The 14,441-nt window shown below is 35.4% G+C and overlaps 1 protein-coding gene across 1 annotated transcript; it reads right to left on the bottom strand.

Moving 5' to 3' along the window:
* Positions 1–1,293: 1,293 nt before the first annotated feature.
* LOC114734566 (pentatricopeptide repeat-containing protein At5g28460) lies at positions 1,294–10,942 on the bottom strand. Its single transcript, XM_028922181.1, has 5 exons — positions 10,815–10,942; positions 2,459–8,163; positions 2,005–2,386; positions 1,790–1,912; positions 1,294–1,703 (listed from the first exon to the last, which is right to left on the bottom strand). The coding sequence occupies exon 2, from the start codon at positions 8,150–8,152 to the stop codon at positions 5,894–5,896; it is 2,259 nt and encodes a 752-aa protein (XP_028778014.1). The 5' UTR covers positions 8,153–8,163; positions 10,815–10,942; the 3' UTR covers positions 1,294–1,703; positions 1,790–1,912; positions 2,005–2,386; positions 2,459–5,893.
* Positions 10,943–14,441: the final 3,499 nt, after the last annotated feature.

The raw sequence follows: 14,441 nt of genomic DNA, 5'->3' as shown, positions 1-14,441 counted from the left end.
TAAATCAATATTTTAGTTCCCTAATAATCAATTTCATTTACTTCCAAAACACCCAAAAAACACACCCACCCACTTCCTCTATTGACAACTTAAATATAGGATTTCACAATTCCACTAATAAATTTAACAACATTGACCACCTCATACTTACTGTTTGCCCTCAAACTTCATGCCCACGTTATCAATTGCCACTATTTTTCCATTTCTGATACATCACTCTCTCATCCCAGTTAAATTCTTCATCTAAACCCTCTACACTCATAAGCCCATCCCCATTCGAGCATGCAGCAGCAAAGCGAGTTAAGAACCCAAACCCATCATTAACCTCAACTCTATTATGTAATACGCATGTTCAACCCTTTCTTACTACAAACCAACTTGCCCACAAGCAAATCCACCATAATAAATCAGGTTTTCAGAATGGTGATAGTTGGAGGAGTACGATACTAGCATTTTAACAGAAAAATTGCTTATCTTTATTTCTCTTTCCGTATTTCCACTCTTGCTCCAAGCTTCCTCTTCTCAACTCTCTCTCTTCCAAAGCTTTTACTTGTCTTGTTTTTAGCTCGTGTTCAGAGGTGTTTTAGTCTTTATACCGAATTGTAATAATTTCATATTGATACCCAGGCCCATTTGGTGATTTCAATTATTTGCATACTTATTTTGTCATTTTAAATTTCAACAGTCATTTTCTGGTTATTTTTCCTTTTATATTTTCCTTAAATAACGGCATTAACCTCTTGTTGCTGAAAAAATATATATAATCAACTCTATAATTTTTACTTAAATGAAATAACACGAGGTACTATTTTATTCTCAAACATTAAGATGAATTTTACATGAGACCTTATGCAATGCTACTATAATTTAGTTCCTTCATGTTTGGACCTTACAGCTTCATATACTTTGGTTCAAAACAATCACATTAATGTCCAAGTCATTAGAATTAATCCCTCTAGTCATGGAGTATTTGGCAAATGAAAGCTAAATTAGCTTTATTTATTTACGATTTTAGATATGTACTATAATTCTAAAATTTTTTGCATTATAATTTTATCAATTAAAACGTTGTTTTCCATCTAAAAAGTTCAGTCTTTCCACATCACTCACATACTCTGGGTTCAAAATAGTCACGATTATGTCCAAGTCATAAGCATTAATTCCTCTTGTCATGTCCGTGAGCATAATTCTTGTTGGATTAATTAGTCTACATTTTAGTACGCGGTTTCATCATTCAGCAATATCCCTCCTTAATTTAGCATGAAGAGTGATCGAGCTACTTAGTTTGCCTGATTCGGTAAACACAATTTCAACTGATATTGAGTACTTCGCAGAAACATACATGATGAAGCCAACATTACCATTCTAAAAATATAGATACCATTACAAAATGGGTTAACCCCAAAACGATCATGGAAACATGGCCCAAAATAAATTTAACCCATTATAGAACCACTAAAGACAAAAGAAGATAAAGTTCTTACATGTTATACTAAATAGCACAACTAACCCCAAGTGCTTCTAAATCATGGACCCTTAAATTTACGACTAAACCATAATACTGATACACAATAATGGCTTCATCACAGCTGCTCATTCCAGTCATTCTTCGATCATAAGATTCCTTAGCATTTGCAACTCAGGGTATTGCGGGTTCCATTGTACCAGAGAAGCACCGTCAACGGATATCTTAGTTGGCATACCTGATAAAACCGTGAGTGTAATCATCAAATATTAACATATACAAAAGGATAAGGTATATCAGCATTCAGAAATTTATGGTCAATACCTATCTCGGAAGGGAATGCACTAATAACATACTAGATAACAACAACACGTTCTTCTGTCACTCAAGGGAGTCATAGTGCTTCCTCACGTCCTCTACCCACCTTCCACGCAAGATACACTTCACCTGGTCTTTCATCTTATTAATATGAGAGGGAAGGGAAAAAAAAAAAAAAAAAACAGATTATGTCTCTACCAGAAATTTGCAAAAGTTTATACCACTTGAATTCTCACAGTATTCAACTACCACGGTGAGCTCTCCTGACATGATTCCAGCAGTAAAACAATATGTTTCTCATACAATGCCCGATTCTTGCCATAGATGTAAAACAATTATGATTTACAAGAATGGACGATATATACGATCATGGTTGATACCTTATCATCAACAACAACAACAACAAGCCTTATCCCACTAGGTGGGTGATACCTTATCATCATACAAAATAAAATCTATGGACAGAATTTCCTTCAGTGTACGCTCAAGTAACCTAATGGCTTGGACTCTTTCTCTTGTAATGTGCTGTTCCACCTTGACAGGCGCATTAAAACCAACCTTAAGATCAGAGAGAAATGCCTGCGGTATTAGGTAGAACATCTCCTGCAGAGAAATATTCAGTTTTAGGGATAGTTATAGAAGAACTTCAACCATTAGCGTGCATGATTATTTTACCTCAGTGATACCGGTAGACACGAAGCTAGATCAAATGTTTGGGAATAACTCAGACGAGCTTGAAAGTAAGGAGGTGACTGATGCTCTATTCTCTGCTTTTATGACAGCCTGAGGACCCTCGTATCCATCCATGTATGACACAAACAAATACTACACTCCATTCACGCAGCCCGAAGTGAGAATTTTTTATTATATTTTTTAATACAATGGCTTATGAACAGTGTTCTGAGTCTGTAGCCAAAGCTTTCAGCACAAGATATTTATGTTCCATTGATGCTTGGAAAGTGAAAGGAAAGTTTAGTGGCACGCAGTGAGAGACTTGTGATTCGAAGTTTAGACTTGTTCTTTCAACTTCACACACCTTGTCCAAGGTTGACGCTTATGTGATGGATAACTATTTTTTCCTTTCTTAAGAATGTCAGATAAAAGCCGGCTAATAGCAGAAGTCAGGCTGAGGCCCAATATAGGCAAGTGGGGCATCCTATGATGGATTAGGTAAACGTCAAAGACATGGAAAGGAGCCAGCAATATGATAATTCCATGTCCGGGGGAACAAAAGGAAGTTGTTAGAAGGAAGACAATAGAAGTGCACATTTTCTTGCTTCTTATGCATTGGCTAAACCTTCAAGCTTACCTATTTTGGATGAACCGCCCTCCAGCTTAAACCACATCCACGTGTATCAAATAACCAAATCCCATTTGACTGATCGTGGTGAAACTGTAAGTGGCTGGTTAATTGTCATTGACAATGAAATGAATAAAAATTTCTACACTTCATATAATAGGGACAAAACAGTTTTCCATGACAATAGCCATTGGCATACATGAGAAGACAACAGCATAACATACAAAGAAATATCTCTAATTTACCTTCCTCTAACATCACTTGACATTTGATAAGCTTCTTCCCAAAAAATTGTCATCTAAAAATCAGGCAGTCTCTCTTTTCTTTTCGCCCCCCCCCCCCCTCTTTTTCCCCCCCAAAGAAGACAGATTCAATAGGCCTAATAATAAGAAAGAGAAACCTTTGGATAAACCAACATCATATCCAGATCAATAAGCCTTTCTTGATACCAACAATCAGACCTATACATACGAACATGACAAAAATAAATTAGAAGACGACCCCTGCCACAACACTGGCCTCTCACAAATCAACGTTAGTTCTGGAAAACACCACTCTCAAGAAGACCCGCCACACCACTGGCCTTGAAAACACAGGCTCCAAAATAGAGACAGAAGCACTCATAGAAAGCTCTGGCACAGGCGATGGGTGGGTAGGAAGAATAGAAAAATAATCATCAGAGCTGTTGTAAATTAGAAAAAATAAATAAATAGGTCAAAAGGTGAGGGTATTCAGAAAATACCAAATACAGCGGGGCAAAAGCAAAATCGTAAGTGAAATAGAAACATTATATAATGGTCTTACAAGACTTGTGAGGGAGATTTTCAAAATGTCGTTTTTTCAAACTTCAGGGTATCAAGCCTGGTGACATAATCACACCTGCCATGTTACATGAAGCTTGAAAGAGATTTTCACAAAAAGTTACTAAATTCCAGTGCAAAATAAGGAAGCAGGGGAAACAAATTAAAAAATAGTCCAATCATCATAATTTATCCTCACAATGAGATAAATCGTGAGTGCTGGAGACAAAGTAAAATATGCATTATTTAAGCTTGCAACACGGTTGTATCAAGTGATTGGTGCAAGAGATAAATTATCTGAAGGGCCGTTCAGCACTAAGCCTGGATGTGAAAAAGTTATGATACAAGCACTTAAAACGCCAGGCTAGCGCACGATTCAATTCATTTTAGCTCAATCCGGTGATTAAAGTGAATACTGAATAGTAGCGTACCATAGTGAAGTTACATGGTTCTGGCATTCATTTGAAGCTTCTGGATGTAGTCTCTAAATGTTATATCAGCCTGCAGTTCAGTTGGAGATCTAACGGTTGAATACTTATCCTTTTATTCATAATTGGTAAATGAGTTAACTAGCTGAAGGGGGAAATGCTCAATCAGGCAAACCGTGAATAGTTGTAACAACAACAAAAAGCCTTGTCCCACTAGGTAACAGTGTACAAAAGAATTTTTAGGCAAGCTCGGATGGGGGGAAAAATAACATTCTAAACTCTTTCATTTCTAAATATTTTGCCTACATGAATTTCAATAACTGAGTTTGTTATTTCACAGAACCTTGGGTAAAGGAGGTTGAGGATTTAATTTATTCCAAATTCCAAGCAAGACGGTACAAGGAAACTAATATTGAGCCCCAATATTAAATATGAAGTTCAGTTATTGAAGTTGAAAAAGGTTTTTCACTTTTTCCCTTTTCACCTCAAAAGTTAAAGAAGATTTAAAACATCAATATATAATAAAACAAATATAAGACTCAATAAAACCAACAGATGTTACCTGAATTAAAAAATTTTGTTCACCACAAAAAAAAAAAAATAATAATAATAATAATAATCTTGATTTTCTTAATTGATTTCCCATCTATGCGAGAGCTTGGATATATTGATAGTAGAAAGCATGCTTGTCATAAGCAAAGATATTTTCCATGCTAACCTTCTACAAATTGTTGCAAGTTGTCACCTTGTAAGGTCTTAAAGCCAAAAAATATAATTGTATTCATCTCATTGAATGCTGTTATTCTAACAAAAGAATTGATAGCAGGCTCACTTGTGCCAGCACTGGTCAGATTAAAAAATGCAGGTCAAATAAACATTATGAATATTATACCTGATTTAAATAAATCCAAACTGTTACAAATACCTCCCATCCAAATCTCTCTTCTTTGACAAATACAGGCATTCTATAAATCCAAACTCTTAAACAAAAATGAACATTCTTTAACAGCAAAAACGCTTACGAATTACCCCCAAAGATACAAAACTCGAGCAAGTTGCATGACAGTCACAACTGAAAAGTGCATATCCTCCAACTAGCTGAATAAGCATTTTTAGCACATTCACTAAAGAGGGCACAACTGACTTCTATAGAATTTGAATTTGAAGGTGAAAATATAGCCAAAAAAGAGACACATAAATGAAAATATAGAAATTAGAGAAAATATAGCCACCCAAAAAAATAAAAATAAAAATAAAAAGAAACAGAGAAAGGCAGAACTGATCTTGAAAAGGAAGAAGCAAAATTGAAGAGGTAAATAAAAAGAAAATTAATTCAAAATTCTTCTTCCCCATCCAGAGAAAAAAAGGAATCATCACAATAACAAATATCCACTTCATAGAAGTTTTAAAAGTGAGCAATCGCAACAAGCAATATCATGACCAAAGCTGCTGAAGCCTATAAAGCAAGTAAAGAAGTCATGCAAAATTTAACTAACCCAAGTAGAATGAATATACATGTGCACCTGCTTTTCTGTGTTGAAACACGAATAATGATCAATTGATTAAGTATCCAAACCATGAACTAGACCCACTTTGCTGTACAACATGAAACCTTGTACCCTTGCAAAAAAGTTTTCAATTTTTTCATTTCACCAACTGCAGAAAGCCATTCAGTTAGAATATCCACGGTCACATAGTCAGGCCTGCAAGCATCTTCAACCATTCTATTCATTAGTTCAAATGCTTTGTGTAACATTTTCTTATCCTGAATGCCTTTCAAAATAGCATTATATGTAGTTGTATTAGGTCTAATCCCTTTCACTTTCATGTCATCCATCAAAAAAAGAGCACTTTCTACATCTTTAATCTTGCACAGAGAATCTATTAAAATGTTGTATATAACAGTGTTGGGAGGAACCTTCAATGCAGAACTCATTTCCCTGAACATTTTCATGGCTTCATCAACATTTCCATGTAAACAATAAGCATGTATGACTGCCCCATAAGTGACAACAGAAGGAAAAAGACCCTCCTCCTTCATCTTTCTTAGCATCTCACAAGCAGTTTTAAAATCTCCATTTTTGCCAAGGAAGGATATTAGAGTGTTATATGTGTAAATATCAGGCTTAACTCCAGTTCGTTCCATTTCCTGTAGCATTTCATATACTCTTTCCAACTTCTTCTTCTTACAGAATCCACTTATCAGCACATTATAGCAACATAAGTCAAGACCAAATCCAGCTTCTTTCAACTTTGACACAACAAAAGTAGCATCATCCATCCTCCCAGCAAGACTCAAACCAGATATCAAACTGTAGAAAACGATCACATCTGGGGAGCATCCAGAGCTCAGCATCATATCAAAATATTGCACGGCCTTATCAATATTGTTCACATGACAAAAGGCAGAAATTAGAGAAGTATAGGTCACAGAATTCCCTTTTATGCCTTTCCTTCGCATTTCGTTGAAAAACTCAACAGCACTGCTGATCCTCCCATGTCTGCACATACCATCAATCAGTGTATTGAGGGTGACCACATTTGGTATCACTCCTTCCTTGTTCATTTGATCAAACAGCTCATGTGCTTTATCAAGGTTGCTCGCTTTGCAGAAACCATCAATCAAGCAGTTATATGTAATGGTATTTGGCCTACAATCATTTTTCATTTGTTCCAACAAGCTCAAGCTCTCATCAAGCCTCCCAACTTTACAAAGTCCATCAATCAAGGTGTTAAATATGACCACATCAGGTTCAACATTCATCCCTTTACTCCCTCCTTTCCCTCTCATTTCTTCTAACACCTTCAATGCATCATCAATCCTCCGAGACTTGCATAAACGATTAATAAGAATCCCAAAGGTTATAACATTGGGCTGTATATCCATTTCTTTCATCTTGGCCAAGAGATCATTCATCTTCTTCACATCTCTATCCTTTCCCAACCCTGTCAAGAGGGCATTGCACGAAGTGGCTTCAACTGCACCGCCCATTTTCATTACATCATGTAAAAGATCCCAAGCAAGCCAAGTCTTTTGTTTCTGACAGAGTTTGGTGATCAGATGTGTGAGTTTGATGGTGTCAGGGAAAACACCATGTTCACTTAGCTTCCTCACCAACTGACCTATTTCCTCATCAGTAATGCTTCTTACAGGGCTTTGCCTCTTTAACAATTCAGCAAGAACAATATTACCAGTGACTTTGTTTGGAGGAAACATAGTATTTGGTTTACACATTTCATCTAGCGCTTGGACTGCACTCTCAGTAAGCCCCAATCTAAACAATGCACTAATCAATGTATTGACAACATGAGTTTTCTTCACGGAAGGGTCAAGGTCATTGAAAAGCAGAAGCAACTCATCCACCATTTTAGCAGCTCTGAGACACTGAATCAAAAGGGTGGCTGATCTTGAAGTAAGCGGGATGTGCCATTGCTTGACTCTCTTGTAAATCTCCAAAAGCTTATATTCTGAAACGGGCTCTTTACTAAAAAGCTCAAGAACGCCATGGAATATGGGAGATAGACAATAGCTCTGCTCAGATGGTGCATTTGCCCTAACGTATTCAAGAAAATTGAAGGCTTTTGAAGAGGAACCCAAATGAAGTGTGATTGTGAGTAGGTGGCAAGGCATGGTGGTGGCAGAGAACAGCATGGGATGAAGCTGATCGGCATTCCACTCATTTTCAGGTACTTGGAGAAGTTGCACCACTTGGGTTACAAGCGATTTATCGTCTGTTTGTGATGGCACTAAATCACACTGGATAGTGGAGGTCTGACGATAATGGCAGCACATTGGAAGATGGCGGCGGAGGACCTGAAGTTGTCTTGGGGCTGAGGCCATTATGCTTATCACTGCCACAAGAAGGGACTCCTTAAGAGAAATACAGAAGATAGAAGATCCTTACTAAGATTAAGGTTTTCTGAAATAATTGGAACAGGAATGATAAGAAAATGACCCTTCCAATTTGGTCAAAAAGTGGTTCCATGTCGCAACTTTCAACATTCCAACTATAAATCTGAATCAGAAAACAGTAACCCAATGATACAAAAGCCTTGTCTAATTAACCATAACTATCTGAACAGAAATTATGAGCTTAAACGAAACTTTTGATCCTGTAAACAAGTGATTTAGCATTTAAGTTCACATTGAATATAGCCTCCGATGGTTCAGAACTCATAAAACTGCAAGTGTAAACAAGCAAGTGCAAGCTATAACCAGAGGCACATCATAAAATTTCAGTAGCATGAAAATCAACCCATCACATATACTCAAAAACTCAAAATGGTAATTTCTGCAGTATGATTGTTACATCTACCATCATCAAATTCAAATACAAGTAACTAGATATCAAAACTCATCCTTCAGAGAGCCTTTTTGACGGAGAAATCAGAAGCCACATACCAACAGCACATCAATCTAGCTCTGGAACGTGAACATCACTCTCATAGTAATCAAAGTGTATATTAACATTCAAATTTTACAAATTTGATGTTTTAAAAGGGAAGATGAAGTTCGCTAAGGGTGTCTTTGATTTAACGAAGGAGAGGGATTTTAATGGAGTAAAAGGAAGGGAAGAGGAGGGGTCAGGTTTTAATCAACGAGAAGGAAGGAGAGGTGTTTTAATGTTACCTTGTTTGATTCAGAAGGAAAGGGGAGGGATTTTAATATGGACAACTTTGCCCTTATTTTCTTTTTATATAACAAAATATTTTCATGTGCCTTTTAATATGCTCATTAATTTTATTAATTAGTCAAAATTTCCAAGATTTGTTACCTTACCCATATATCTTAAATTATTTTTATATGCATTTTAAATGATGATTCTATTAATAATGTAATATCTCATTAATTTAGGATTAAGGTGCAAATTTCTCTCAAAAAATTTCACTCAATAGCACTGGGCACTCAAAAAATTGTTCTTTGGATGCAAATTTACCCTAAAATTCAAAATCAGAGGAATCTTACATCCTATCTTTAAAAAATTAATGTTGAATGTTAAAATAGTGAAGCTAGCCGCTAACATTTTTAATGCTAGGGGCCAATATTGCAATAATTTTAAACTCTCAGGGTAAATTTGCAGCAGAAAGAAACACTTTTGAGTACCAAGTACTTCTAAGTGAAAACTTCCAAATCAAATTTGCACCTTAACCCTTTATTTCAATAGGCTTTTAAAAATCTTTTACCTCTGTAAAATATGATAAAATTAGAAAATTAAGTTGAATAAAAAGAGACAAGACCCCAACCATATAACAAGTTACTCCATACATTAGGAAATAATAGTTAAGCCTCCATTTTACACAATGATGACCAAAACAACATTGGAATCGGAGTGCTACAAGACTATGAACTCTAAGAAAATTCTCTATTGGTGAGTTGCACATTAAAAATACAAAATTGTAGGTCATTGCAAGTGTAAACTTTGTAAGATCCATAAGAAGTTACATAATCAATGGGTAAACAACCACCTTCAAAACCTTAATTGCAAGGAGAATGCTATGATATGAACTTCAGAGCCATGGGCTAATCCCTTCTAAGTTAATACTTTAAACAACAAGAATGAGGGGCATAACTGTGTACATAAGGTTGCACATCAAACTTCACCAAGGTTGAGAAGCGAAGGTCACAAGCAATCAGTCAAATGAAAGTGAAGATCACCATAGGACTGGTAATACAAATCAACCAATTGATGTCCCATGTGATCATGAAGTGACCTAAACAGTAAACACAGAGAAAAAGCAATTGTTCAAGATTAGTCGATTGTAAGAGTCAAACATGCAGCATCTCAAGCAATTAGATTGGCACCTGAATAGTACTAATAATACAACAGTATCCTTGATTTGAACCTTCAAACGTGCCATACAGCTTCAGAGTACATTCTCAATAATGATTGAGCATAAATATCAAATTGGACAAGGAACAAAGTAGACCAAATAGAAAGCCACAAGATTCCAACGCAAAAACAATCGCTTTAGATGGTCCCCCAGGAACAGGGAAGTCATTTTTACCGAAGGCTGTGTAGCCACATAGGCAGAATCACCATTCATTATATATACTATATTGCATTCCTCATGGCGCAGATGTCGGGGGCTGGCCCATTATGGAATGAATACTGTTATATGGAACTCAATCAAGGATGTCTTAACCAAAAGCTATTTCAATTTTCGACTTAATCTTCTTTAAAGCGCATATCGATATTCCCAACTTATGTATTGCATTTATAAACTTTAGCTTTTTGGTTTTGTTTAGTCCTACTTCAATTTCTAATGTACTCTTATATAATAACTTCGAGGCTTCTGGGTTTATCCTATATATATTGCAAGTCAGAAATTTTTAAGTTCGACTAATTGTTAGAGAAACTAGAAACAAAGAAGAAACGGGAAATCTCAATCAACGAAGAAATGGATATACAACCAGGGCCATGAAACCAGATGGTTGAGGCATGTGAGAGCTAGAACAAGGATAAAGAACATAAGAATCAATATGATCTGGGAGAGATACTCACCTGACAACAATGAAGATGGATAGAGGAAGAGAGGCGGCGGCGCCGGTGTCTGCAGGACCAGGAGCCGTCGACAACGACTGGGGTAGGGGCGACAGGCACCGATGCGGAAGAAGAGCGGCCGAACATCAAAGAGAGAGAAACGAGAAGGGTTTACAAGTTGAAAGGGTAACACTGGAATATCATAAAGAAGCTATGGGCAATTTTGTAAGGATGGGAGAATTTCTGTCTAATACTCCTCCGGTCCTTATTATAAGACCCAATTTGACTTTTTATTTGGTCCTAATTATAAGACCCAATCCATTTTGTCTCTTATATTTATGCATTTTTTTCCAAGATAATCCTTCTAATAATGATAGTTTTAGTCAATATACTTAATTAGCAAGGATATTTTAGGAATGACAACACTTATTTATTATAAATAACCAACTTAACTTACTTCCTTAATCTCCTCAAATAAGTCAATTGGGTCTTATAATTAGGACCGGAGGAGTAAAATATTGCATAATTATAGAATTCAAAATACTTTCACGCATCTCTAGCTTCTTCCTTCCTTTTTTTTTTTTTTTTCCTTTTTTTTGCCATAAGCATTTCTAAGTGTGTTTTTTGAGCCCGTTTGATTCAATTCCATTGCATTTATGCAATGATAATCCTTGTTATATTATCATAAATAACATGCTTGTTTGGACATAACGTTAGTAAATGAGATTGCATTGGTAACAAAAATGGTACATATTTTGGTAATATCTATCCCTAGGAAGAATCCTATGAATGATCATCACATAACTGTAATTCTGCATAAAATGTCCATTTTATCCTCAATAACTCATGTGAAAAGACATCATTTGCCCTTAATATTTCTCCTTCGCATCCCTTTCTCTTCAAACCCCTCCTTTGTCTATTTCCTCTCCAACAATCGTCTTCTTCCCTCCGTTCATTGTATTACTTGGATTCCCTCTTATTTTTTGTCTTTTCCACCTATTCGAAGCAATTGTTGATGAGACTGCATTAATAGTTTTCGAATGGAAGTCAAAACCTACGTCAAAAATTCTAAATTGTTTATCACAAGTTTTGAACTAGAATGGTAATTCATATTAGAGATTGACACATTAAAATCAAGGATGAACCCTTAGAATAATCATCCTCATATTGCAAAGTTGTACAGAACATGCCTCGTCGACCAGTTACTCTATGAATGCTCTTCATGCTCTAAGGTCAAGTTCATGGTGGCTAATCCCACAATGCTTGAAGCCACATCAGAGGAGAAACCATTCAGTGGAAACAAGATCCATGTGGCTTATTTCAGTGTGAGAAAGGGAAATCATTAAATGAATCTTCCTAATATATTGACCACACATTAGAATGGAAAGCCAGCAACTAGGAAGATCCTTAGCATTGCTGAAAATCATGTGGAAGAGGGGTTGAAGATGGCTCGTGGGTGATATATTAAGTTTTTCTTTGCCTTTTTATTGAAGGCGGTACAGGCCTTTCATTATTATTTTTATCTGGTTAAATTTCAAAAACAATTTTTTGCTTGATCTTCTTAATAAGCCACCAAACACATTAACGATAGTAAAGATTGCATTGCATTTCATTGTAATGCCTTGCATTACTATATCTAAGGATTAAGGAATTGAACCATACAGGCCCTTCATGTAAACAAAAAAAAGTACATTTGAGTTTCAGTCCAAAAAGTACATTTGAGTTTCAGTCCAAAAAAACCATTAAAGTGAATCAATTATGAAAGCTTGGAGGCTTGTACAATGTCCTTGGAGATAAACAAAGCACAAGCTGACGGGTAGTAACTTTAATTATAGAGGTTAAAAAATTACTCTCATGTATTTCTAGCTCTTTTGACTTTATGTAAAAAAAAACTGTTTTTTTATGAATAGATACACAAAAAGAAATACAACTCTTTACTAGAAAAAATAACAGTCCTAAACATGGATAAAATGTAATCCTTTAACTAGAAACTTATTAAACTTAAAGGAATGTCAACACTATTATCATGTTAATTAAAGGAAATGGTTTACAAAAATTATTCCAAATTTCCTTACTTTGTCTCATAACCATAGTATAAAAGAATAAGGCAACTAATCAATAGTGTAACATATCATGGCTATAAAAGAGTCAACAACCTATGTTAGAAAGGATTATACCCCCTAACATGGTTATAAAAAGCCTCTTATGTACTTGATTGACACAGTTGAGACAAATAATATAGCAAAATTAAATTTAACTCATTTCAAAGCAATCCTCAGTAATATTCAATTACAGATCCATGGCTCGTAAAGGCTCTCAACAAGAAATTTATAATTTAGAACATATAAATAGTTTCAACATTGAGAATGTACAAAATGGAAAAAGATGTCCTAGATGACATATAACTCATGTTTAAACATAACAAGGTTGGGAGCAAGATCACCAATGAAAGTGACCTTACGCCTCTAGTTTCTTCCCCATTATGGCTCTTCGATTGCCTTTAACTGAAAATGGTAAATATAACAAAATGATAGTACTAACTCAACAATAAAAACTCCTACTCACCTTACCTACTAGTACTCCTAAGAGGCATCAAATGAGACTAATAGTTAAAATAATCATTAAACATATTACTATCACGTAATAAGTAACATATATCACAAACATATAAGCTAAAATAAACACTAACACATATGCATGCTTTAACCATAATTTATTATCCATTATTAATCATTCAATTCCTGCCTTATATCCTTTATATAACTATCGACTTGAACCCATGGGCTAAGTCTTAACTGTAACTAGTGACTCTTATAGGCTTTCTGCATGCATGATACAAATGGACAAAAGTCAACAAAGTACACACAGGCCATGGGTTCATCTAGAGAAGGGATATGTTGCCCCATTGAGTTTATTGCCTAGTACCTTGTCATGTATAATGCCTTTAGGGTATGCTGCCCCAAGATACTTCTGGAATATTGCAAATGAGAGTGTGTTACCCTCTCCAAAGGGGCTAATTAGTGTGCATGTTATGAAAGCAAATCGTGTGGTTTTATGTCATATCATTATTACATCACCTCCCCACATTAATATATAAATCACAATTACATTATAACATTTCTTAATCCTTACCTACTTCCTAAGCACATATACAAGGTCTACAATAATAATCACAAGAAAATGTAATAGATATGATTCAGTTTATCCCTTACCTGTGTCAAGTAAATATCACCATACCATACAACAACATTTACCATGTATTTGATGCATAATATATCATTTCAGAATCTCATGCCAATATACAAAACATAGCCAATTACACAACAACTTGGATTGTTCGCTGCGGCAAACTTGGTCCCTTGACATGACGAACTAACACCTTATTGTTGTGGCGAGCAAACCATCTTGCCATGGCGAAATAACCATGCTTTCATCACAACAAATATGATAGTGTGTGCAAAATCTGAACGTTAGTTCAAAAACTCAATTCATCTTCCATCTAATCTTAGGTTTCCATACATCATTTTTTTTTCCCATAAATCATCCCACTAGGCAAGTTTTGAAAGTTCAAAAGACATTTTTTAGATTCCTTACTCAGTTTTGATATTCCATATTATTTAGAATCTATCTTAGAGGGTTTAATTTAAC

This window comes from Neltuma alba, unplaced genomic scaffold (assembly GCF_004799145.2).
Source record: "Neltuma alba isolate B1F8T4 unplaced genomic scaffold, ASM479914v2 tig00013117_pilon, whole genome shotgun sequence".
NCBI classification, from domain to species: domain Eukaryota; kingdom Viridiplantae; phylum Streptophyta; class Magnoliopsida; order Fabales; family Fabaceae; genus Neltuma; species Neltuma alba.
Note: the sequence above shows the minus strand (reverse complement) of the source record. Positions and strands in the feature narration are given on the sequence as shown.